Raw genomic sequence first — 27,021 nt, 5'->3', positions numbered from 1 at the left:
AACAAACATAAATCATTTTACCAAATACTGGTACTTGCTAGACGTTTAATATAAGACATTGAATATTTTCCTTTCGGTTCTTTTAAATACAATCAAATAATTTCTTCAATTATCGATACTGACTTGGAATACTTCGCTTCGAATAAAATATTTCGAAATTATTTTGAAGGTTTAGGGAAATAAACATTTGAATTTTAGTCATCGTTGTTCTTCAGACTTGTCGAATAGGATATTGAAATCGTTACAGCATAACAATCAATATGTACTTTTCTTCCAGCAATTGAAATTAATTTGAGATTTTTCTTTATTTTCTCTGATATTGAATTTTGTTTACTAATAATTTACCATCCAAGGAATTTGCATGAATTGCATGTTAAGAAATACTTATTGTATTTATTGTAAAAATGTCACTAGTTTAATTAGATGATAAGTGTAAAACTTTTCGAGACATTTTTAAACCCAACTCCCTTCTCCAAGTCGATTTGCGTGATTAGTTTGACGCAGACTACCGTTCCAATAAAAATCGTCAGTCACACGATACGCGAACAGTACAACCCGGTATAGTTTTATCGTAAAGTGTTTCACTGAAATTACCCTCTGTAATGTAACGTCAGCGTCGAAAGTAAAACCCGTCGGATAACACTCGCTCGATTCAGCGTAATCGTCGAAGTTGGCCACTTTCGTTGATCTTGCACAAATCGCCGTTAAGCACGAACCAATTAACCGAGGGGCTAGACAACGTTCCCACAACGAATTAACGGCAAATACTTTCGCAACTGGTCACGAATCGCTTTTACAGACGCCGAACACCGGGGATTGATTTACGAAGCAATGAACGATTACCATAAGTACACGTGTATCCGATTCAAGCCGTACCGCGGCGAGGAAACCGATTACATCAGGATCACTGCCGGTAATAGCGGTTGTTGGAGCAGTGTGGGAAGAATAGGCGGATGGCAGAACGTGAATCTTCAAGTACCCGGGTGTGTGACAAGGAAGGGCACGGTGATCCATGAATTGATGCACGCCGTTGGATTTCTGCACGAGCAGAGTAGATCCGAGAGGGACCAATACGTTACGATTCAATGGGACAACATTCTGAACGGTGAATTTCGATTTAACTTGGAGAGAGTGGCGAAGTTTCGTGAGATCTTGTTCAACGTTTGATCCCTTCCTCCCTCCAAATACCTGGCTAGGAAACTATTATTGGTCTGATAGTTTGCGTTAGACATTTTGGTGCTCGTTACTGCAACCCCTTAGGCGGCCAAGTTACTTCGGAGGAATCTTAAGCTGCGTCTACTCTTTGTTTTAAAACACACACTGTTCTGGTACTTTTTTGGTGTTGCAGTAACAAATTTGCGACAAGTTTGTATCTTTGCTTTTTTCCAACTTTCGCTGAAACTGTTTAATCAACTTTTGAAATTTTCTTCCCGTTTCGGCTCAATCTATTTCCATACCTGTGCCTAATTCAGAACTGTACACTGCCGTTCGTAAACATTAGGACACACGTTATGTTCGCACATTTTTTTGCTAGATTTGCTACTACGTGTAAGCAATAATTTGTTTTTCGGAACTTACAAGGAGAGGGCGCGGTCGACGGGAAACGGATTTTCCTGAAATTTGCAGTATTTGAAGATGTCGTCTCTCGATGTTAGGACAGCAAGGGGACGATTTTATGATACGTGATTTCTAGTTCAGCAAACCGTTATTTTTAATTTAGCAGACCGGTCTGCAGCCAACATGCGGCACGTAGAATTTCTCAAATATTAAAGAATAGGCTATTGTTCAGTCGGTAAGGCAAGGTATCATAAAGTCACCCCCAAAGGGTCTTCGAAACCGATGCAATTACCGAGGCCTCTCGGTACCTGACCTTCCGAACGAGTCGGAGAGTCAGAGTTGACCTGGCCGGGTTTTCCCCCCCCCTTGTTGTCAAATTGTCAAAGGACCAGCTTCGTCACCCCCACTCCGGGCGCAATGGAAGGAGGTGATACGGGGTTGGTCACTTAGTAATTTTAAGAACCTCCCTTCGCGCCCCTTCTTCAAATTTTCGAAGATTTGGAGAAGGGACGACTCGATAAGAAGGCCGATTTAGCTTAAGACCACAGAGTGTTAGTACACATACCATCAGTTACATTAGGAATAATAAAGATTCAGTCAGACTCTCAACGCAATACATTCAATCTTCAGACGGCACCTAGTGCAATATTCCAAGTACGCGGAAATTAGTACCCGAGTGCTTAACACTCGATATTTTCCGAAATAATTGCATTTGAAAATCGCTTTACTCGGTTGTAAGGAGTTTGCGTTAACGAATGAACAACAAGCCTAGCAGCCGAGGACGTAGCGTGAAATACTGGTAATCAGTAGGTGCTGGTTCGAGCCTCGCTTTCGATATTTTTAAGAAAAATCCGTTTCCCATCGACCGCGCCCTCTCCTTGTTAGTAATTTTGCAATGACTATTTAGGTTTGTTTCACATTCGGCAAGTGTTCGAATATTTATGAAAGGGTGTGTGTGTAATTACATTAGCTGAACGAAGGATGCTAATCATTTTGAAAGGATCGATCTCTGAAACTTCCTTGACTCAATTTAGCAATATCTCTTAGAAACATTTTGAAAAATATTGAAAAATTTAATTTTCTAACTTTTAACGACTGAAAAAAGTTACTAGTTCGCTAGTAACTAAACGTTAAATCCAACGTGATAAATGAAATTTTAGAGATTTGTCTAAATTTTCACTGATCCGAGATGTGACTTTTCTTAGACCACGACGGTAATTTCGAGAAAGCTTCAAGGGAGACAACGAACGACTTTGGCATTGGTTACGATTACGGAAGCGTGATGCATTATTCATCGTATGCATTTTCGAAGAATGGCAAACCCACCATAATACCCAAAGTGAGTACTTGATTTCCATTTCCAAAGAGCTTGCTGTTTTTCATCTATCGATCGAACGAAAAAACTCACCCAAAATACCTTCGAATCGAATTCGAACGAATTTTTGACAAATGTTAAACAACGAAAGAGAAAAAAGAAAAATTGTCAACGAAGAAAAAACTTTCAGCTGAAACGAGTAAAACGAAAAAGGAAGGAGTTGTTCATCGCCTGAAAGCTGATGAACCGCGCAAGGTTGCCCGGGTACTTAGGATCGTTGTTTATCGATCGTATTTTTCAATGTTACAGATAGCAAACGGCTACTTTAACGTGGCTGATAAATATTCCCAGGGCAACGTCGGGATTAAACTGGGTCAACGGGAGGGATTCAGCAAGAGGGACATACAGAAAATTAGGAGGATGTACAAATGCAATCACAACGGTTGACCTATCCGATTTTAGTTGTTGCTCGAAACCGTGGTCTTTCTAATTAATAGGTCTTTCTGGCAAACTTCACCGTAAGCCGATTTATCGAAACTACTGCCCATTTCGAAGTTGATTAGATTCGCCTCATTTCCTGTTTCGAATACGTCCAAACTAAAACAACAATTTCGAATTAACGGTACTGTGAAATTCCGATCCCCGCTTCGATATTCCAATGGTATATTTTATTTCACCAATGATCGTCGAAGAAACATACGTATCAGCTGTAATACACCAATTTTTGGAGAACTATTGTTGTATAGTTCATTTTGTCTTGTAAATATGGAATAATTGTGTATGAACCGACGACGGAAAAATATCGATGGACCAACGGGGAATCGAACCCGGGACCTTGGGCTTACCAAGCCGAGGCTTTGCGCGCTACGCCAATTACCCCCTCTCTATTCTGCTTTGTCGGTTTCCTATTTGGGTATGGAGGCCCCGATACTACATTTGTAATTATTTTTTATTATTATTGTATTATTGTTATTAAGAAAAATTGTAAATCTAGTCCAGTAATAATTATTAATGTAACGGAATTATGGAAGTTGCAATTATTTTAATAATATTTAATAGTTTTCCTTTTTCATTTGTAATTTCTGACGATTCTATGTGAATATAGGATATTTTATCGAGTATTACTACAATTTAGTGTTATACTAATCTAGTAAACGAGTTTTCAAAGGCGTTAATAAATGTTCTGTTGAGATTTACAAATTGGAATATTTCATTGTGAAATATCACGCTTATTTTATTTTTATCTGGTTTACATTATTCTCTATCGTTATAACAATATTAATTACAATTTAATGGTAGAGCTACTTCATTAAAAATTACGGTATCTTATTAAAAAGGGTTCAAAGCCGAGGTAGCTGCCGTCATTGCTGGAACAATAATATTTAAAACAATACACGATCTGAGATTCTTCTAATTTATTTATCCTGAAAAAAAAATTTTGCACATTTCAAACATTTTTCTACACCCATTCCACAAGAATTGTCCCTGTTCGACTGCGCACAGCGCTACCTTAGCCTTTTTTCTCAAAATACTGAAAGAAACTTGTAATCAAATTCGTCGTACTTTCGATCTTCAAAGCGTACTAATTCACCTTTCGATAACAAAATATCTGCAACTACATCCTTACCATTGAAACAAAAAACCTCTATTTAATTTCTCCAATCAATGGCAGAAAAGAAGAACGAATTACTTTCCTTAAAGAAAAAAAAAATGAAACTCTACTTCATCGTTGAAATAAACTTCGACAATTGAAATCAGAATAAAAGTACAAACGAACCTTTCCATCTACCTCTATATCTGTGAAAACCTAACCAAACTTTTCTCAACTTCTACACTTAACAAGTTCAACATTTCGCAAAATTGGTCGTCAATTATAAATTTCTTTCAGTGAACGGTTGACACTTCGATGCCAGAGAAAATTCCTTTGTTTGAAACGGCCTCGTTCAGCCGATCCAGGTCCTTTTGATGAAGTCCGCGGCTCGTTCGCCGATCATAACCGCTGGCGCGTTCGTGTTACCGGAAACAACCATCGGCATGATACTGGTATCAGCCACTCTGACGCCCCTCACTCCTCTCACCCTAAGCTGATTGTCCACCACAGCGAGAGGATCGTCCGGCGGGCCCATTTTGCAGGAGCCTGCTTGATGATTCTCGGGTGCTGTGTCGTGTTTCACGGCGCATTCCCAATACGCGTCGCAGCCGAATTTCAGGTGCTCGCAGTTTTTCACCGGTGTACGATCCAGTTGGAATCCGTATCTACACGATAAAGAGAAGAAGAAGAAATTTGCCGATGTTGAGAATGTCGTCGAATTACTTTACCGACCGGGAAGCCTATTAATCGGCATTTCGCTGCCAACGCTTACCGCTCTTTAATGTTATTAATTTTAATTTCTCTATAATAAGTGAAAGCGAACGATATAGTGGGCACTCTCGCGAATTCTAATTGAAAATTTGTATACCTGTAAGAATAAGCGCTTATTCCCGCACGGTAATAAAGACGATGGTAAGGAAGTTTGGCAACTTTGGGAAAAATTTGAAACTTTGCAGAAATGTAGCCCAACTGACGTTACTAATAAAACCATTTTTTGTTTCTTAGGTGTGGAAACAGCGTGAATATTTACGAAACCCTACGAGATATGGGGAAAAGGTTAAATTTGAAATTGTGCGATTTTTGATATATCACACTGTGGTCTTCTCTTCACGTCACAATGTAGGACATCAAAAATCGCACAACCTTCGTAGACTTTTCAATTATCGTTCCATTGCGAATAAGTGTCCATTCTACCGAGACACCCTTAACGTGAATTTACGTGAAATAAATTAATTTCATCGCTCACATTCATCGCAGAATACCTTAGAACTCCTTATAAAAATGTCAGAAATAAAAAAAATTCGAAAATCATTCCACTGCTCGAAACTAAGATCAACAATTGGTTACTTTAAATCATCGTCCATTCTAAACTTCCGCACGTCGAACTTCTCATAAAAATTTCGGAAATAAGAAGAAATCTCAAAGGTAATTTCACTGTTCAAAAATAAGTTCAACAATTGGTCACGAGTAAATAATGAAAAAATTGAGAAGATCTTCGAAACGAACGCACTGTATGTATACACCAATTATTCACTTCAAATCCCGACTATATTCGTCAAGGACCACTGCTCTCCGCGCTCGATCAGAAAACCGTGATAGTTGATCAACGATGCTATTGACCTCCGCTAAAAGCGTTCGACCAGAAGAAATCGATACTCCTAGTATAAATTACACCTGTACAGAGAGAAGGTATCTACGTACCTGCTGAGAGCCCCGGTCTCCGACAACTTGATACCAAACTTAATAGCCTCGACAAGGCCGGCCACGTCGTCCGGATGGCTCAGATACTTGGGGTAGATCAGCGGCTTAGAAAGCGGATCGTTGTTCCTCAGGCGAAGGTAACCGCGACTCTTCGGATGTAAGTACGTCGGGATAATGTAAATTGTACGATTTGCACCCTTTGTTTCGCCCACCATTCCCGTTTCTGCACAATCCGCCAAGTAACCCGCGAAGATCAACTGAACGTCAGGATGATCTTCTTTCGGATTCGCGTATTTTGTGTTTATCATGGCGGTCACCTCGGAAATACCTGGCAAACAACGAAGAATAAGCAATTTACGATCGTGCAGTATTATTGTAAATTTATCGAATTTGGTAGAGCGTGTTGTTAGTGTTGATTTTTTCTAGATCTTCGTGTACACACTGATTTAAGGCTCACGATATAACTTTCTAGATCGAAATATTTGCTATCGTTTCGTGCAATTTAGGAGCTTGCAGCAAAAGTTAAAATTAATAAAATTGCAAGATCTTTTCTAGATCTTCTTGTACCGATTTAAGGCTCACGATATGACTTTCTAGATCGAAATATTTGCTATCGTTTCGTGCAATTTAGGAGTTTGCAGCAAAAGTTAAAATTAATAAAATTACAAAAATTATTGTATAAAATTAGTAAAATGAGTGTTAAGGAAATATTGCTGGACGTATATTCGAATTTACATATAAACACAATTTGTAGCACTATTGCTAAGCAAGAATATCTTTTCTCCACGGAAGAGAGAATTTTCAATATTTCGAGCTGCCCCTTTTTGTCGTTTGTATTGCAAAATTTTCTTATAACAGTAAAAGCTAAACCTCGAGATCACAATTTCGATATTTGCAAAAACAGATGCATAAAAGTATGTCCAGACAAGTAAACTAAAAAAATGATAAGATATCATAAAGAAAGAACAAGTCCAAATTTTAATCGAAATATCGAGCCGATTATACATATGCAAAATGAGACACGAAGAAAAGTGATAAAAATAAAAGAAAAATTTCTTCTCACTTACCAGTACCAGACATCAGACCATCCCTGAAGAGAAGGTACTCCATAGCGGTAGCCCAGTTCAGAGGAGTCGTATCAGTGTCGTTGATAGTGAAGGTCAACGTGTAGGCAACGTGATTGTGAAGATTTTTACCGACACCGAGTAGATCGTGAACGACAGGGACACCGGCAGCACTCAGTTCCTCTCGTGGACCGATACCACTGTTCAAAAGCATTTGCGGCGAGTTTACGGCGCCTATAAAAGGATAAATAGAAGAATATTACAGGTATTCAGATGACGATGCGTTTTCAGCAAGAAGAAAGAAAGAAATACTACATTTGCATTTTAATAGGCACGATTGCAAGATATGGAAAAAACGATAAGAACGTCGAGCGACATTTTTCCTACGATTCTAATAATTTTAGAAAAGTATGCATGACTTAATAAACAACGTTTCCATCAGATCTTACAGCATAACGTTATTACTTTTGAAATAGAAACGATAAATGTGAATAAATATGATAAACGATCTAGAATACCCCCGTATAATGAATAAAGATAAATTTGAAATTAATATTTGCAAAAATTATACAGTTCTTTTCACGAGCACTAATTTCCACGAGATTTAGTGGAATATAAATGCGGTCAATTATTTAAAATACTCGTGTAATAAATAGAGATAAAAGCAATTTGCAAAAGTTACTCAACATTTTTCACAAGCACTAATTTCCATAAGAATGTACATTAAGTTCGTTACAAAGTCGAACCACATTTTAGACAGGATGTAGCCACCGACCATAACTCGGACAAAGGAACACGTGTCATCGGTATCGATCGACGTGAAATCACGGTGATATATCCACGGGGCAAAATTCTAAAGCTACACGACCTTGTAGCGTTGTTCTTCATGATATAATTACTAATAGCCCCTCCGTAAGAGTCATCAGCAACGAATTAGGCGAGCGTGTCCCCTTCCGCGGCGGTTCTTTATTCCTTTGTCCAGTGAAGGGCACGTGAATTATATCATTCATGGGAGAATCAACGTGTGATTATGGTTGTGGAATACAGCGACTTGTTTCAACGAGAATTTGCAATTATTATGGAAATCAAGAATTTTTATAAATATGAATTTTTTGAGGATACTGAAAATATCACTGAAGAAGTAAATATTATTTTAATATTGTTATAATTTTGTCATTCACGAGAGAATCAACGTGTGATTATGGTTGTGGAATACAGCGACTTGTTTCAACGAGAATTTGCAATTATTATGGAAATCAAGAATTTTTAAATATGAATTTTTTGAGGACACTGAAAATATCACTGAAAAAGTAAATATTATTTTAATATTGTTATAATTTTGTCATTCCCGAGAGAATCAACGTGTGATTATGGTTGTGGAATATAGCGACTTGTTTCAACGAGAATTTGCAATTATTATGGAAACCAAGAATTTTTAAATATGAATTTTTTTAAGGAATCTGAGAGTACTATTAAAAGAGTATTATTTTAATATTGTCATAATTTTGAATAAGTGTTATTAGTACTTGAATATTAAAAGATTTTTTGAAATTAACGAATGTTTAGTGATTTGAAGTAAGAAACTTCTAAAATATTAACATTCTGTTAAAGCAGCTCTGTAGTTACCGTTTGTTCGTTCGATAGCTGAAATTGGAAGTGGAAAATTAGGTTTCCATGTATGTATACGGGAATTCAGTACGGTATAATGTAATCGGAATTATGGAATTGGCTATTCAAGCACTTCTATAATGAGTATTTTTCTCTGAGAAATAGTTGATCTGGATAACGATATATATTCCTTCCTGCTTTCCTTTTTCAATGTGCTGGAAAGTTGATCGACAGCTATCATTTCGCGTGTCAGTCGAGATTATACACTCGGAGGTGTGAAAAAAGATATAAATATGTATGATGTTGAACTGTAGCACTAAACAGAAGTAAATGTACAAATACAACGAATTACTAAAAGTCACTTGCATTTTTCACCATTTTTTTACACGTCTGAAAAATTTAACTGCGTACATTTTTCTTCGTTTCGCTATACCTAACGTGTTTGCTTGCAAACTTTTCGAAGTTAAATCTTACGTTACATTCAAACAAAATTTACAAAATTTTAGACACTTTCTCTGTATATGCACATCTATTTTCATCTTCCTTAAATAACGTTTCTTTCATTTGCTATACAGAATTCTCCTGTATCATTTCTCCACCGAGGTGCGCAAAAAGTACTCTTGTGAAACGTTCTTGTTAAATTGATACCCATTTATCAAGCATTTTACAAAAATGTATCTAATTAACATACTTCACGAACGCGATACTACCGACACAATCTTGCCTACAAAACAGGTGTACAATTTACTTGAAGGTATGTGTAATTGTACATTTAAAAACAAAAAGTTATTACTCCATCATCGTTACACTAATTATTTAAATATTCCTAACTGTCACCTAACTTATTCTCATATTTTATCTCTGCAAACGAAAACCTGTTTTTAATATCAACGTGCAATAAATTACAGCCCTGGTGATACGATAAGCAAAAAAAGAGCAACACTTTCTTTCGTTAAGGGTGCACCAGCCGAGTAAAATCTTTCGTTTTCGAAAGTTTCAAATTTAATTACTCAATTTAAGGTTTCCCTTAAGAAAAATTTTCTAGACAAAAATTCCTCGAGTAGGTGGATTTTCGTCCCCTCGATTACTTCACTCTAACGTTATTAACCCATTTGCACCCGTAAGCGGAATATTCCGCGCATGACGATCGTCACCTATCACCAAGCGCGGACTGTCCCGCGAGCCGCGACTTTCATTTATCACCGGACGCGGAATATTCCGCCTTAAACATTTTGTATCACCCACACGCGGTGTGATACGGGCCAACTGTCAGTTGAACGCCGCAAATGGGTTAACACTCTGTTCGATATCAAAGCAAGTACCTCCGCTTATGACCACTTCCTTCGCCACAGAGACGCGGTGAAGCTTGTCATCGTGGACAAATTCCACGCCAACTGCCCTCTTGTTATTGTCGAAAAGGACTCTGGTGGCCGTGGAATTGAGCATTATGTGGAGGTTAGGCCGATTTCTTGCCGGACGTAGAAATGCCCTGGCCGTCGAAAGCCGTGAACCATTTCTCGAGGTCGTTTGTGCTATGGCGAATCCTGTGTGAGTTCGCCCGTTCAGATCCGCCGTACTGTAACCTGTAAATGATAAAAAGAATTTTTTTCACAGTATAACTATGATTTTTACTCGTTTTAAGAGCAAATTATTTTCTGCACGGTATAATAATAATAATATTTTTGCTCGTCTTAAGTGAACTGGACCAGAAATATTAAACACGCCAAATTAATAAAACCGAACTTGAAAAATTAATCCTTCATTAATCTGTAAATACTTTCTTGTTCAGAATGTTAACAATAATTCGTATACCGGGACGAAGTGGGATTAAAAATTGTGCGTCTCTTTCAATTTAAACTGCACAGTTTGTTTCACGAAGTTAGATCATTTTTGTGAAAAACAAACTTTCACACATAAGCGTCACATTTGAGGTAATCTCGTCGCCATTTGCATCCTCGATTCGATCCACCCGTTTCTTCCTTTATCGCGCAACTTTGCTGCTTAATATCATCCGGAAATTACACGCGTAAACAGTTAAGAGGCATCGTGCATTACGTAAAATCCTCGACCACAACTTTGAATCGCGATCGTCCATTTCCTCGTTCACTCACGTTTGCCGCGGTAAATCTAGAGCGCTCGAATATCTCGCAACTTTAAGGAGGCACGAAAAAGAGTAAAACGAAACAGGCGTGGTCACATATTACGTAAAAATGTCACAGATCCACGAACTTTTCTTCGTTACGACATCGATCCGCCTTTTATATTTATCGCTCCTCTCGAGCGAGCATTGTTAAGTCGATCTTGCAATTCAGAACTTTCAGTTTTTCAGAACTTTCTTTCGTATTTTTTCCTTCCCGCAGTAACGAAGGCTAGCGACAATTTAAATTTTTTCATCGAGATACTTATCAATTAGAAATGTCCTTGCATTATCAGATTAGCCAAAAATGTGCGAAGACAAGTGGATGTGATTTAATTCGTTCCTAATGCAACATTTTCTACGTTATTCTAATTAAATTTATTTCTCGTACAAATATTTTCTTTTAATTAATAATTTATTTCGAACGACGAAAAGAATCGAAGAGAAAGCAAATGCGAAAAATGTAATTTCTTGCATTTGTAATTGAAAGGGAGCAAGAGAAATGCTGGAATTATACGAGCGGCAAATGAACGAAAATAATTGTAATTATCATTCAGCGGCAATTTTAATTAATTTTTACGAGAGCCGCACCTGTTATTAATATCATTTCTTCCTGTTCAATTAACCCCTTAACATATGACAACGTGTCATACACGTGGCAGAGATTCTGGCGAAGATGTGAGAAAAATAGTTATATTAGTAAGAAAACTTCATTGCAATCCTAATTTTCGTTTGAATTTTTAAAACTGAGGATTGCTAAACGTAATTAATCTGTGACAGATTAGTTTTTGTTACCTGACACAGTACTGAAGCAGAAAATGGCTGACGCTTAGATGCATTGTCGGAAAAGAAATCATATGTTAAGGGGTTAACTATATTTAATATCACCGTGCAAAAACTAATGCACCGAGTAACGCGTTATTACCAAAGGAAAACCAGCAGAACATATCTACCCTAATTCGAGCATTTGCGAAATCAATTTTCCCCGATAATATTAAATACAGTTAATGAAACGCGATGCAACGAAAATTATAAGTATTTTCGTAACGCGTTACGAAACAACGTTGTTCCCGTGAAGCGGAAAAAAGGGACAGATAAGACGTCCGCGAGATAATAGGGCAGCTGAAATTCAAACGTAATCGTTATGCGTAACACTAAGGACAAGTTCTCATTGCGCAACAGCTAATTCTTACGTTGTTCGACAAGTTTTACTTAACCTATTTTTCGTTCGTATCCACAATCTTATCTCTGTCGTTTAGAGTTAGCCTAGGTTCTACAGAAAATACCACCCAGCAATTAGACCGATAATTTTCTGATAAATGAAAGCAGAGCAAAGAAGACCTTACCGAGTTCTTTTCCAGCCTCAAGGAGAGCGTAACTCAAGGGCGGGTGATAAGGAAATTGTGTGACCGTGAGTGGTCCACCGACACCGTGATAACCATAATCCATAGTGTTTGCCTGCAGATTATCCTCGCTCCTGATGAAATACGGAAGGACATCTTGATAAGACCATCCTACGTTGCCAAGCCTAGTCCAGTCGTCGTAATCCTTTCGCGAACCCCTCATATACATCATGCCGTTCATAACACTGGTACCACCCAGTACCTAGATGACATTTTCATTATGCATTCGTTTGTTGACACTTCGTTATTATTCTTCACGGCAATGTGTACCTCGTTGACGCGCTTCGAGGGCATTCTTGTGGTAATGTGGTTTGTTGTCGATTATGTGTGAATTATGAGTCGGAGAAGCGAATAACGGTAGATGTTGAAAGTGGAACGGGCTTACGATAACTGGGCGGTTTTTTAATTGAGCGAATTAACGGCATGGAAGAAATTTGCTGATATTAAGTTTGCGACAAGGTAAATTTTCAGCAATGTTTAGAGCAATAGAGTGTGCTTGAGAAATAGTTTGACAAGTGGTGAAGAAATTTGCAGATGTTGAATTAGTCTGACGAATTTTTCAGTGAAATATACCGTAACGAGACCGTAAATTTTTATCGAGACCTGGAATAATTATTGCTAATCGATAGAAAATTCGACGGGCAGGATAGTCGATGTTAATATTTACGATACAAATTCTTAGCTAACACTGTACACAGCGTAATTATAAATTTTTATTACGAAAGTTTGATTTTTTCATTTGAAAAAGTAACGAGTTTACGGTGTTGTAATTCTATCATTTTTTAAACGACTAAGTCAGCGGTGTATGTATTTGAAACACCGTTTAACAAGATTTTCAATTAGCCTAAAGTGAATTTTTCAGTAACAAGGTAAAGTTTTATTAATATCTAGAATAAAATTATTGCCAATTTGGCAGAAAAATTAATAGGATAGTTGATATCTTTATCTGGGTAAATGATAAAAATTTTTTGATAACAGTATGTAAAAGATAATTGTAAATTTCGACTACGAAAGCTGAAATTTTTTTATTTAAAAAATGATTCGACATTCCTATACGTACTTTCCCCCTTGGCCAGTAACATTTTCGATCTTCCTTATTCAAACACGCCGTGTCCTCACTTTCGGTGTTATACTGCCAATCGATATCAGTCCCGATGAAATTGAAGAAAAACGAGGGTATCTGTGTCCCAGTAGGTTCGTCCAGGCCAGCTTCCAGCAATAATACCGAAAATCTTGGCTCTTCGGATAGTCTTGCCGCAACTGTTGCACCAGCGCTACCCCCTCCGATGACTACGAAATCGTACCTGAGAAACAACATTGATAATTATCTTTTTCGTCTTCGTATTTTTGAACAATTCGAGAATCCTTGAAATCTGAAGGACAAGAAGAGACTGAAACCGTAACGTGACCTCATAGGTGAATTACTATTTTACGTAACTGTTACCATAACGAGGACAGATAAAGAAGTACAAAATTACGAAGTTCTGATTGCGGAGGACAGAGACGTAGGAGTACGGAGAACTTAATAGCAACGACCTTACAGAGATCAGAAATTATATAAAATACGGTAGCTACTGTTAGTATCCAGATGCAATAACTTTGGCCTCGTGAAACATGATTAGAGTCACTCATTGCCAGTTGTAATAATGTACAAGTTAGAAGATTTGCAGTTCATGGAATTTAATATGGGAAAATTTGAACCTGATGAATTTTGCCAAGGCAATTTCAGAATCGTGGCAGCTGATAATAAGAAAGGTGGCAAATTTCAAATTTTGAAGATAGCAGGAGCACAATATTGTATTGACAAAAGTTGATAAAAATTAATTCGCAGCTGTTAAGAACTAAGAGGCAGACAAATTTTTTAAGTGTGCTACAATGGAAGGGTCTCAAGATCCTGAAGGTTCCGAGAATTTGAAATCCAAGGAACTGAAATCACAGGAACTCGAGAACACGAGGAATTTAAATTGGAAAAATTCGAAAACGCGACAAGCTCAAATTTCTAGAACTCGGGGACTTGAAGATCTGAAATTTCAAGAACTCGAAGATCCAAAGACCTTAAATTTTAAAGACTGGAAACTAATACTTTGACACTTGATCAATTTCACGATCTTATTAGGTACGTATATCGCTTCCACCAACTATACCTTTGCTGCACTTGGTTTTTGGAGATTTCATGCATGTGGAGAGTGCTATCTAGGGAAATCAGAGGTTCCAAGGGTACCGGAGGTATCCAAAATCTCGGCAAATTTCATGAAATCTTTAAAGCCTCGGGTTCTCAAAATTTGAGGTCCTTGAATCTTCCAGTCCTTCAAATTTGTGGTCTCTAGCTCTTCGAGTTCGTTGGATCTTCGAAATTTTTAATTTAAACTCCCCATATTCTCGTATTCCCGGAACAACACCTCCTCAGCTTTTCAAATTCTTCGAATCTTCGGTATCTTGAGATTCCTTCGTTATAGTGTACTTAAAACAGCCTAATAGTTAATACCATCTGCAAACCCAATACAACCCATACAACGCCAACAAAAAAGCTGCTCGAAAGTAAGCCATATTGCGTAATATATTCGTCAAAGTCACGTTTCTCAGAGTTCAGTGGTAATTTTCACGTGTTAGCCCTATTTCTTACGAAACGCAAGCTGTTACCGCGAACAAGGTTATGATTTCACTTTTTTCCACGTGTCAGTCTCCTCTGTTATTCCCCGTTCTCTCGACGATCAAACTAGACGCATCTCGACATGTATATACGCACTCCAGATCGCCGGTCTTATGAATTAGAAACTGGGTTATAGTGTATATGAAGGAACGAGAATCCTAGGTAACGGTTGAGCCAAGCGAAAGGTGGATTTCTCGGGAGTTCGTTGGGGACGCTCGCGTCAAGTGGTAATGGTATTTTGAATGCCACGAGGCGCATGCACTTTGTGAAATGTATATACTTACCTGCCCGGTTGAGGGACGACAAGTTTGCACGCTGAAATGTGGGCCCGAAACGCCGGTGTGTCTTTTATTGCAATTTTTTTTTTTTTTTCAAGTGACCAGCAGGTTGCCGAAGTGATCGTTTCTACTTGAACGGAAGAAGCAGCGTTTTAGTGGTTTAGAAAAACGGCCTTAAACTTTTACGAGATACTTTACATGACGTTTATGCGACTCGAGTTTAACTTAATAATTCCTGCCCGATGTATTTTATCGGTTCCTTTTTTTACGGTATTTTTAATCATCGTTTTAATGCATTTCGTGACATTTACTGTTCCTTAAAAAATGGTACCTTTACTATGGAATATTCTTCAAAATTTTCTTTGTAATTTATTTTCAACTAATATTTGTTTGATTTAAGAACAGTTGCTTGATATCTTTTGCTGCATTTTAACGCATTTCGTGACATTTATTGTTCCTTAAAAAATGGTACCTTTACTATGGAATATTCTTCAAAATTTTCTTTGTAATTTATTTTCAATTAATTTTTGTTTGATTTAAGAACAGTTGCTTGATATCTTTTATGACATTTTTTGCTGTATTTTAACGCATTTTGTGACATTTATTATTCCTTAAAAAATGGTACCTTTACTATGGAATATTCTTCAAAATTTTCTTTGTAATTTACTTTCAACTAATTTTTGTTCGATTTAACGCATTTCGTGACATTTATTGTTCCTTAAAAAATGGTAACTTTACTATGGAATATTCTTCAAAATATTCTTTGTAATTTACTTTCAACTAATTTTTGTTTGATTTAAGAACAGTTGCTTGATATCTTTTGCTGTATTTTAACGCATTTCGTGGCATTTATTGTTCCTTAAAAAATGGTAACTTTACTATGGAATATTCTTCAAAATTTTCTTTGTAATTTACTTTCAACTAATTTTTGTTTGATTTGAGAACAGTTGCTTGATATCTTTTGCTGTATTTTAACGCATTTCGTGACATTTATTGTTCCTTAAAAAATGGTAACTTTACTATGGAATATTCTTCAAAATTTTCTTTGTAATTTATTTTCAATTAATTTTTGTTCGATTTAAGAACAGTTGTTTGATATATTTTACAATTACTTTTTGCTGTATTTTCAATCATTGCTTCTATGAATTTGGTGACATTTATCGTTTCTTAAAAAATGGTAACTTTTGTTTTATCCTTTGCATATGACTTTACTAGGCAATATTCTTTACAATTGATTTTCAACTATTTTCTCCGTGACTCAAGCTGGTTCGATCTGAAATTTGAATGTCATTGGAAATAAGATCGTTTTCAGAACCAGTTACTTAAACTGTAGAGAAACTTTTTTTTCCCCGTGAAACTAGTTTTCGACTGTGCTTGTGAATGTTTCACAAAGCCTTCGCTTCTTATCAGGTGTCTGGACCTTTCTAACAATGGATACAGACATCTAGACAATACGAGACAGTCTAATACGAAATTTTACAGACTTAAGAAACATAATTGAATACATTAATAGTACCACAAAATTTTGTTTACTGTAATTTATTTTTGCAAAATTTCTTTAACCTCCTAAATTCAATTCGTTGCAATATTTACTTTTATCAATACTTCTGCAAATATTTTTCTCCCCTTTTTTCTATAAATATTTCTGCAAATTTTTCTTTCGTTTTTTAGGGCTCTAAATTAAATTCTTTACAATATTCACTTTTACAAGCATCTTTCTGCAAATTTTTCATTCCTGCGATACTGTAATTCTTTATAACAAAATTCGACGATATAAAAATGTTTCTTAATCATTATAACACGTTCCAAAGTTACTTTCATTCTACTGGAATAATACTTCGACAATATTAACACTCATTGTCCACAGGCTACATCGCCATAATCTTTGTAACAATGTTAATCAATCACGAGGCAGTTTTAACCCATTTATGTAAGAGATTGACGTCTACGAAGCCCCATTTCTTACTCGTTACTTCACTCTCGCTTCTCAACCCATCCTTTTCATTTTTTTTTTCCCAACCACACCAGTCGTAAAACATAAAATTCACGAGCCATTATTCATTTCTCCACGCTGACTTCGCTTTCTTGCTCAACCAAACTTTTCCACAGGAGAGACATTTCTTCTCGCTTTCTCCTAAGTCTCTACAAATTCTAACAAATCAAACTGTCCCCGTGAATATCGGCCCCGATATAGGATACACTCGATCCAGTAACAGAACGAAGGAATTAATCGTACGTTGAACACAGTTTCACAAATCGTGCATCGATAGAGAAATTACTCTATCGATATCTCCATTAATCACCTCTAATTATCAGCAATGCTGTTTCGTCAGCCTCCAATTAGCGATCCATGACGCGACGCGCGGCGATCGAAGTGAAAAAAGAAAAAAAAAAAAGAAGGAGACCGTTGCGTCGAGTCGTGTCACTCCGTGTCGAATTATGCACAGAACTGGAGTGTTGTGTAACAGACGGCACGCATGAGAAACGCGAAAACGAGCTAATTAAATGCATATGAACCGATGAAAACAGTGTATCTCCCGAGAAATCGGTTAATGACGGTTCATCCCTAGCCGTTACTGCATATCCTGTATACTGAGCAACACGCAGCAGTGACGCAAAAGAAGTTCAATGAAACAATACTCGTACTACATGATGATTTCGTGTACGGATAGTGTTAATGGTGTGCGTGTTTTGTACGGATCGCGGAGAGGTAATAATGACTTGGCGAACAGTTGCGGACACCGAGGGAATCGAGCGTGCGTAACAGGAGTATTTAAATCGAAATTATGAAATCGTTCTTTGGCCGATGATATAACCGATCCGGCGGATTACCACATACACTCGGTCTTTGGGAATAAGTAGTTGGTTTCGAAGGGTGTGAAATTATTCCCCGGGTACTCGTACGGGATTGAAAAGAATTTTCGCGTAGCTTCTGAAGTTACATCGCGAGTGGAGAAGTAAAAATGTACCTACGTGGGAGCGAAGTTTGTTTAATTCTCGGTTCGAAATTGTGGCGTTTAGATTTGGAGATTTTTGGAAGAATGAAGTTCAGTTGTGGGTAAAATGTGTTTGCGCTTTGAGTAGGAGGAATTTTTATATTGAAATGCACTTTTTTATCGACTTTATGGAATTTTTGAACGGTCCTCGTGAAATTATATCGAAGTTGAGTGTAGGTTAGGTAATAATAATTATTTTCTTAAAAAAAAAAAAATCAGAAGTTCAATTTTCAGAAATAATGCTTCAGAGTTATCGAATATCACGTTACATTTTCCTTTCTCATAATTTTTGCCCTTTGTGTCTTACGCTGCCCTACATTCGCTGGTGTAGGAAAAGTTGCAGGGTCCCAGGCACATTTTACCCAATTTTCAACTATCAATAACTAAAGAACGAAGCCTCAAATGCAATTTTATCATCCTCGATTTTCGTCTTATTTCGACTTGTAGAATCTCTTCCTAAATTTTCCACCAATTATTACCGAACTCCATGTATAATGGATGGACAGTACGAATGCATAATTTATCCCTATAAATCCCACTTACGGTATATCAATGTACACGTACTTCCAAATCAATTCGAAAACAGCATCGCTCAACTTCCATCCACGCAACCTCCAACCTAAACACTCTTCTCCGTCACGCTTCTTCCATTCTCCTAATCCTCCACGCCTAATCTCTCCCTGTCACACCTCGATGTCTCTACGAAAAGCTGGCAGACACACCGTCAACCCCACCTTTCACACCTAACCGAAAGCCTGGTTCCTGACGGAGCACTTTCAATTTCACCCAATTACCCATAACTCATGCCACGGATTCACGGCTGTCTAAGGTGGCACGGAAGATCTAATAGTCGAAGCTGGTCGTTGCCTCAGTCTACATCCGGCATAAGTGCAAGCGCAGATCCACGGGGCTAGGCGTGATGCAACGTGGGAGAATCATCAGAACAATGGTGCCGGGCCATTACACGTGGATACACGCACGCATACACACACATGCACGTATATACAGGAGTGAATTTCACGGATAGGCATGCATGGATGCTCGCTTCCGAGAGACAGAGACAACGGACGAGTTTCTAAGGCGTTACGTGAACCGTATCCGCGACAATTAAGAACCGACTTGTTCGTCGGTGTCGTTCAACCGATCCGTGAAATTGTTCAGGATCCTCTCTCTCTCCCTATGTTCGAATAATTTCACTGGTTCGATGCTCGTCAAGATTCTTCCGGATTCTCCTACGATTTGCTCTGCTGCCTCGTTGGAAGTCTAATGAAACGGAGCGGTAGCGTACAGGGAACAGGAAGGATTTATGGGGCATATGCGGAAGTTTGGTGGGAAAAAATGACGATGTCAGAGGGAAGAGAGAGCGGAGTGGAAGTTATGAATATCCTGAAATTGTGGATATATGGAAGCTTCTGATGTCCTCTATTGTGGACTTTTGTTATATGAATTATGCGTTTCTTAGGAAGAACTGTTTTAAGGACCAACTTGTTATAATGTTACATGGAGGAAATGGATCTTCAAAAAAATTTCTTAGATTTTTGAATGCAGACTCTCATAGTAATAGTGTACATAATATTAATGTAGTGATGAACTATAAAGTGGACTTACTATGAAAAGGAAATAATTAAAAAAAAAATTTATCAGGTTTTTCAATGCAGATACTTATAGTGAGATTGCATATACAGTAAATTCTCCACAAGTGTCAGTCCGCAAGGAACCTGACACTTGTAGAGTCAGGGAATACGTTTTCGAGCCTCGCGCCCGCCTTTGTAGTTTGCCGAACGTAGACAAGGACAGCGAATAAAAGATAAGGATGAAACGTGAGTCGAGGCAACCAAGCGATTTAAATACCAACTTTTTTAATTTTACGTTTTTTTATCCCGAAATTTTTTTGACTGACACTTGTAGAATCGGCCCTACATTTGACTGACACTTGTAGAATCGGCCCTACATTTGACTGACACTTGTAGAATCGGCCCTACATTTTTTTTTACGTGGAGGTAGGCCGACATTAAATTAATTACTCAATAAGTAAATGTTGTTCAAATTATGTCGTGTTTGATATTATTTCCATCAGAAAAATCTCACCAACATGTTAAAAGAAATTCCAGATGAAAAAAAGTAAATTAAAGAAATTATATTTTTCTATTATGAATTGTCGAGCCGTGAAATCTCGTAAAAGAAACCGAATGGTGTAGCGTTACACGACTTTTTTCTATTATGAATTGTCGATGAAATCTCGTAAAAGAAACCGAGTGGTGTAGCGTTACACGACTGACTGACAGCGAGCGAGATAACATAGGCGCAGCAATGACGCAGCCTAGACGTAGGACCATCTATACTGACACTTGTAGAATCCAAACTGACTGACACTTGTAGAGAATTTACTGTAATATTAATGCACTGGTGAAGTATAAGGACTTACTATGACAAGGAAATAGTTTTTAAACAAAATTTCTTATGTTTCTGAATGCAGGTATTTATACACGATAGTGTATGTAATATTAATGCAGCGGTGAAGTTTGTCGTTAACGTCAATTTCTGTTAATTTCTGAATATCGACACGCGCAATAATACGGATTTACACTTTTCAAGAATATATTCCCGTATATTTCTATTTCCAATGAAACGAATAATTTATGAACGAACTAACTCAGTGGAAATAGAAATATACATGAATACATTACATCCTCGAAAGGCCTAAATCTGTATTATTGCAACGTCGATATTCAGAAATTAGGAAGAAATTCACCTAAAAATAAAAATCACAGAATTAGTTAACTAATGAAACTAGAATATCAAACTAGAGCTGAGAAAAAATAATTTATTAGAAGAACAAAAAAGTACTGGAGCTAATATTGAATAACATAAAAAGAAGTAACGATTCAGTCTGATGATGTTAATTTCAGTTTGGACAGTTTTTTTTTTTTTCTTATATCGTTGAATGACGATAGTTAGTACTATACTGTGATATTTTTCCGCACACGATTCTGCTGTTTTTCCTTATACGAAGAAACACCGACCAGTTTCGTTAATATTGATATAATGTAGCAATATCGAGTAAAATGTAATCGCGATCGGAATAAAACCGTCGGTGATATTCTAATATGAAAATTCTTCAAATAAATTAAAATAAATTACACATGAAATCGCGTTGCACAACGCTCCCCGTTTATTATTTCGAACGAAACTTTTCCCCAGCAGCGCAACCTGTTTCGAAAAATCTCCGCGGAACGATGTCAACTCCATAAATGTAATTCAACAACGTAAATATGTATACGCGGGGTATGAATACGATCCAATTGAAGACCACATCCGTGCAAACAGATATCAGTTTAAAATTGACAAAGAGATGCGAGGCGAAACCGGGCGTAGAAAATGAAATACAAATCCGCCTGTATTTGCATGCGAGCCAAACAAGGTACCGGAGCTGCTCTCGAAAATGTCACGAAACAAAATGAAAATGGACAGCCGGGATACGATGATCGATTTTATATTCATTAACCTCTCTAAATTCAAACCTCACGACGAGCCTGTCGGTGTGTGCTCCCTATTCGAACGTTAATTCTCCGCACGGAGGACCAGTCCACGATGTGGACCCTGCGTGATCAAGAAAAGAGTTCATTCAGTAACCTTACGAAATTACCCGCCTTCAATTTCTTTCGAACTTTGCATATTTGTTGATTCACGAGAGTAGTAGACTCGTTTATTTCTGGTGTCTATTTTTATTTTTAGCAGACTTAGGGCTGCAGGGAGAGGAGGATATAGTGTGTATTTTGCGAAATAAGGTATTAGAATAGAGTGCACTCTGCGCAAAAATGTCACAGAAAATTAAGTTTTCTGGCAATATACACTTTTCACTTTTTCAAAGTGATTTTCACGCGATTTTTAGTTTTCGCCTTTCGGTGTCCAAAAAATTCGGAAAAGAGGTATCGCTAATTCGATAAGAAATTCGAAAGAAGTATTGCTAAATTTGAAATAAAGGCACTTTAATGAAACAAAGAAGCTTATTTGGAATTAACTTTGCTTAAGTCGAAGAAGCTTATTTGGAATTAACTTTGAGTAAGTCAGAGAAGCTTGTTTCGAAGTAACTTTCCTTAACTTTAGCTTCGAATCGACATTATCAGTGATCGAAGAGCAATTTTCACGTCCCACTTTTTCGCCTCCTCTTCAAATAGTCAAAATGACTGATCGTGTACCGAAACAGTACCTTTTACGTGGGTATATACATAGCGATTATAATTGATTCCTCATAACTAATTCCTGATTCATTAGAATCGTGACTTAAAAATGGCCAAGGACAAGTTTCATCTACGTCACCTGGAATTAACGCTAGAAGGTGGTAGAGGCCTGTTGCACGGATCCTCGAGGTCGCACTGGCTACGGAGAAACACTTCTAGAAGGCCCATGAAGAGCATGAAGGATGAACCACCGCATGTCGACGCTAGAGTCGGTCCAGTTGAAGGGGTTAATGGACAGTTACAGCTCATCTGAAACATTAATCAAGACGTTAGTTGCGAGAAGCAACGACGTTGAAGGATAGTAAAGGTTGATGGTGGCACTAATCCTTCTAACTTTTCAAAAAAACTCAAATCGTTTGGCCCAATTTTAAAAAAGTTATTCCGTTTTATAGGGTCTACGAATACTCTTTACTTTCACTGTACGTTAAATTTGTGATATTTCCATATGCAAAGTCTGATGACAAAAAAAGGTACAAAATTGTCATCGAAGTGTCTGAAATAGTTTTCTGCTATAAACAACGGTGCAGGAGCCAGAATACGTGCTAGCGTACCGTGACATGGGCGTCGAGATTGTTCAATTTCAGCGGAGATTGGATTCATTCGGCGTATCGTGGGGGAATTCATCAGTATCGAGTTTGGAGAACACTAGACGAATTCACAATCATCGATATGAGTAAACGTAACAACTGCAATATCTACTCTGTCAATCGTTGCAACGTTTTTATCTGGACTATGTTTTTATACTGATTTTCTCTATCTCCAATCTATACGCAGTTTTCCCAAGTTTCAACGACATCACTTCACATTTGCCCAACTATCAACGAACGTTCTATCCAAAATTCAAATATCCCGTCTAAAATACGACTCTTCCTATTTTTACCATTTACCTGCAAAGTGTTATTGCAGGAAAAACGAGAGAACCTACTCATTCGACCTCTCCCCCAAAAAACTACCATTTCTTCGAACACCTGAACAATTTCTCAACAAATTGACTCGAAATGGAGAAATTTGAAGAATTTTTTCACTCAAAGTCTAACAATTTTCATAAATTTGGAATAACGAAGCTAGTTTATTTTTTTTTTTTATTTACTATGACTTCCAGCTATTTACAATATTTTACATCTACCTTACCTTACTAATCTTAACTTCTATTATATTACACTAATTATCTTTATTTATTTATTTTTATCATCCTACCTTGATTTCTATCTTCTCCCTGTCCTTATTACATTTTAACTTCGCTATCGCACCTTTCTTTGGCCCAGTCCTCTTCCATCTCTCTTCTCGAATAACGAAGCTAGTTAATCGTTGGGAAATAGAATACGAAATTTTGCCACATCCTCGTCTATTCCTTCGACCTCTCCCCAAAAAACTACCATTTCTTCGAGCACCCGAGCAATTTTTCAACAAACTCGAAATGGAGAAACTTGAAGAATTTTTTCATTCAAAGACTAATTTTCACAAATTTGGAACAACGAAACTAGTCGATCGTTGCTGAAAATGTAAATTATCCTTTCCCGAAGAAACACAGTGTATGCACGTTTCGAATGCACCAACCCAATATTAACATACAATCACAACAGAAATTCCTCCCCATCGATCCGAAAATTCCACTGAAAAACCTGTCCACGTCCACCCAGATGTAACACCTCCCTAAATCACTCTAATCCTACAAACCACCGGCCAGACACTTCGTCCAATTACCCCGATTAAACAATTTACCACGTTTCTATGAGTCGATACGAAGGAAAGCGAGTCGGGTCACGTAGTCGCGCAATCACGATCGACGCGGAGAATCCACGACGAGGATGCCAATCCTCCTCCACTTATTCCTCTATTCTTAACATTCGACAGACAACGATTCCTCCTCGACGAGAGCCGACCAATCGAGTCGTGCTTTCTAACAGACTAGAACGCAGGACTTCGACTAACGAGTCCTGCAACAGCGTTACGTCTTCGCGTCTCTCCTTCTTCAAAACGCTATTATCGAACACGTTACTCTCCGCTCTAGCGGTGAACCGTAATCCTAGCTGTCAGATGCTCTTCTTAAAACGGAGATTTCATTGTTTCGTCAATTTTTCTTCTGCGGAGAGATCAATGAAGCGGAGCCGAGGATAGCGAGACGCGATGTTGCGAGGAATTTGCAGTTGGGTTTTTGTCGGTATTATGCGAGTTATGTAGCTGGATATTACGGTAATCGGCGGAGATGGGATCAGGTTTTAGAGGAGAGGAGGCGGAATTGGGAATGCCGTAGAAAGTTGGAGAATATCGACACTGTGCAATCGAACGGGGCAAAAAAAGAAACGGAATAAAAGAAGATGCTGGAAGAATGGAAACAGGATCGAAGGGGAATAAAAGATGCTGCTTCGGAAATAAGTGCAGAGACATTGGACCTTATTATTATTCTGAAGCACATTCTACCAATTGATTTTCAAATTTTGAAGTATACTTTGGGACGACGAATGTCCATTAGAGAAAACCTTTTATCATTGTTTAATGATAGCTTTATTTACGAATATTACAAGAAGTCTTAAGGAAAGTTTGAAGCAATAAGAACTAGTTTTACGTATCATGAAACAGAATGTTTCTGCTGATGAACGTGTACGAATACACTAATAAAGAGAAGACAGTTAAATTACTAAATACTACATTAACGAGCACGAGCGAAATGTCTAATCACAAATTCTTATCAATTTCGCAAATTTCACCAGTAACTACAAGCTGATAGCAACGTAATTTAAATTCATTACTTAACAACTAATTAGTACAATTTTCTACGAGTGCATAGCTAAAATTCAGGCGTTTCGTCACGATTACTGAATAAATCATAAACACTTGCGCAATCCGTACGCATCAACAGTACACTGGAAATTCCTACTTCTACCGAATGTCATCAACCATCGGTGCACAGGGTGTCCTATAAAATGACAATTCTAGAGGAGAAAGTGTGATTCTTCGCGAGAACGTTTGTACAGGCAAAACGGAGAATGCAATTTTTCCAACCGAAGTTTCGCTTTCTAGAATATAAAATTTGAAATAATACTAACGTAAGTTGAAATGAATAGCACATATATTCGACAATGATTAATCCCCAAAAATGATCGATTCGAGAAGGAAATACTGAACTTGTGGTATCATTTGCAACTTTCCAGCTTTATTTTCTGCACGTACACCTTTTCAATATGGATCCTTTTCGATATTAATCTCGCAATAAATAACGCTCCACTCTAAACGCCTACGGATAAGAAAATTGTCCAAATTTCATTCCGTCCAAGGAACGGTTCGAAAGAACCCAGTTTCACCTTCCAAAACTTCTCCCTAGTGTCACGTTAGATTGAACACCCGTTATAACCGATCCTCTCGATCAACCTGCGGCCGGTGATCGACAACACGTCGAATTAACGACAGTTACATATTGCGTCGACTTTTATCCGGCGAACATTTCAATTAGATATGATAATGTCCGAGATCCCGGAGGAAAATTCCCGACACCGTCACCATCGATCCGTCCGGTTGATCCATTGGCTTGATCAATACAGTTCGCCGCCGTTTGTAAAAGGGCACTGCCAGTGTGTACACACCTTCAACACCGTTACGTTCACTGACCGAGAACCAACGTCCTCCCTGACTAGATTACGAAAGCCACGCGGCTCTGCAGCTTCTCTTTTTGCCGGTTTCCCTGGCTTTTTGCCCCGACGCCCTGCCAGACTTCCAGCGTGCAACAGGCTAATTGCACCGCGCGGCGTGTCTCGATCGCAAATACACTCGCCACGCTTATGTCGAAACCCGGCAGGAATGAATTTCGCGTCCTCGACCGAGAATGGCCTCCTTATCAGAATGCTACGCCCGCGCTTCGCGTATGGCAGTTAACAGCAACTGTGGACGTTTCTAACACTGTACACGTGTTCACGTTGATCTTTACTTTCTCATTTTTATTCAATTTCGACCTTGCGGCTCGCAGGCCAAAGTGGTTTACTTGAATTCTTGAATTTTTTTAAATTTTCGCGCCAAAGTGAGTGATCGACACTCGTCCTTTTGTAGTTCAAATAAATTTGTTTAACGCGCTGACTGTCACGCCAAATTTACATGTTTTGCTCAGGGGACCAGAAGAAAATTTTCGTTACTCTGAGCATAGTGTTATATTATGCTTTATTATTTGTTTTGTGGCGATCGCCACGCACTCAGGCCTGGCGACTCTTGGCCCTCGAGGCGAAGAATCGAGAGATGGTTTTCCGAGTTTCTTCGTCCTCGAGGACAAGAGTATTGCCTCGACTTTCCCAGGGAAAAGGGGCTACTTAAGGGAGCCCCGAAACAGGCACGAGGCCTTTTGTCGTAGACCTCTGCACGCTCATCATATAGCTTACATTTGAAATTAGTTTAAGCATTACGTTTAAATAAATATATTTTTGTTACCCACTTTGCGAGTAATCATCTGCACCACGTCACTTCCAAAGTTTTTTTAATTCAAAATAATGTCTAG

General features: G+C 37.9%; 2 protein-coding genes across 2 annotated transcripts in view; one reads left to right on the top strand and one right to left on the bottom strand.

The window, feature by feature from the left end:
- LOC108575007 (zinc metalloproteinase nas-4-like) overlaps positions 1 to 3,319 on the top strand; it is a 10,535-nt gene extending 7,216 nt beyond the window's left edge. The window contains exons 2-4 of the mRNA XM_017937696.1: positions 800 to 1,105; positions 2,763 to 2,896; positions 3,224 to 3,319. Of these exons, the coding sequence (XP_017793185.1) occupies positions 800 to 1,105; positions 2,763 to 2,896; positions 3,224 to 3,319 (536 nt within the window). The remainder of the gene's footprint in view (positions 1 to 799; positions 1,106 to 2,762; positions 2,897 to 3,223) is intronic.
- A 1,422-nt stretch (positions 3,320 to 4,741) lies between these two features.
- Positions 4,742 to 27,021, bottom strand: part of LOC108575032 (glucose dehydrogenase [FAD, quinone]) — a 34,278-nt gene continuing 11,998 nt past the window's right edge. The window contains exons 2-8 of the mRNA XM_017937729.1: positions 22,621 to 22,790; positions 13,437 to 13,680; positions 12,320 to 12,578; positions 10,159 to 10,419; positions 7,232 to 7,462; positions 6,165 to 6,492; positions 4,742 to 5,128 (exon numbers count right to left, since the gene is read on the bottom strand). Coding sequence (XP_017793218.1) covers positions 4,816 to 5,128; positions 6,165 to 6,492; positions 7,232 to 7,462; positions 10,159 to 10,419; positions 12,320 to 12,578; positions 13,437 to 13,680; positions 22,621 to 22,790 — 1,806 coding nt within the window. The 3' untranslated portion in view covers positions 4,742 to 4,815. The remainder of the gene's footprint in view (positions 5,129 to 6,164; positions 6,493 to 7,231; positions 7,463 to 10,158; positions 10,420 to 12,319; positions 12,579 to 13,436; positions 13,681 to 22,620; positions 22,791 to 27,021) is intronic.

Source organism: Habropoda laboriosa, unplaced genomic scaffold (assembly GCF_001263275.1).
Source record: "Habropoda laboriosa isolate 0110345459 unplaced genomic scaffold, ASM126327v1 scaffold204, whole genome shotgun sequence".
Taxonomy (NCBI): Eukaryota; Metazoa; Arthropoda; class Insecta; order Hymenoptera; family Apidae; genus Habropoda; species Habropoda laboriosa.
This window is presented reverse-complemented; position numbering and strand designations above follow the sequence as displayed.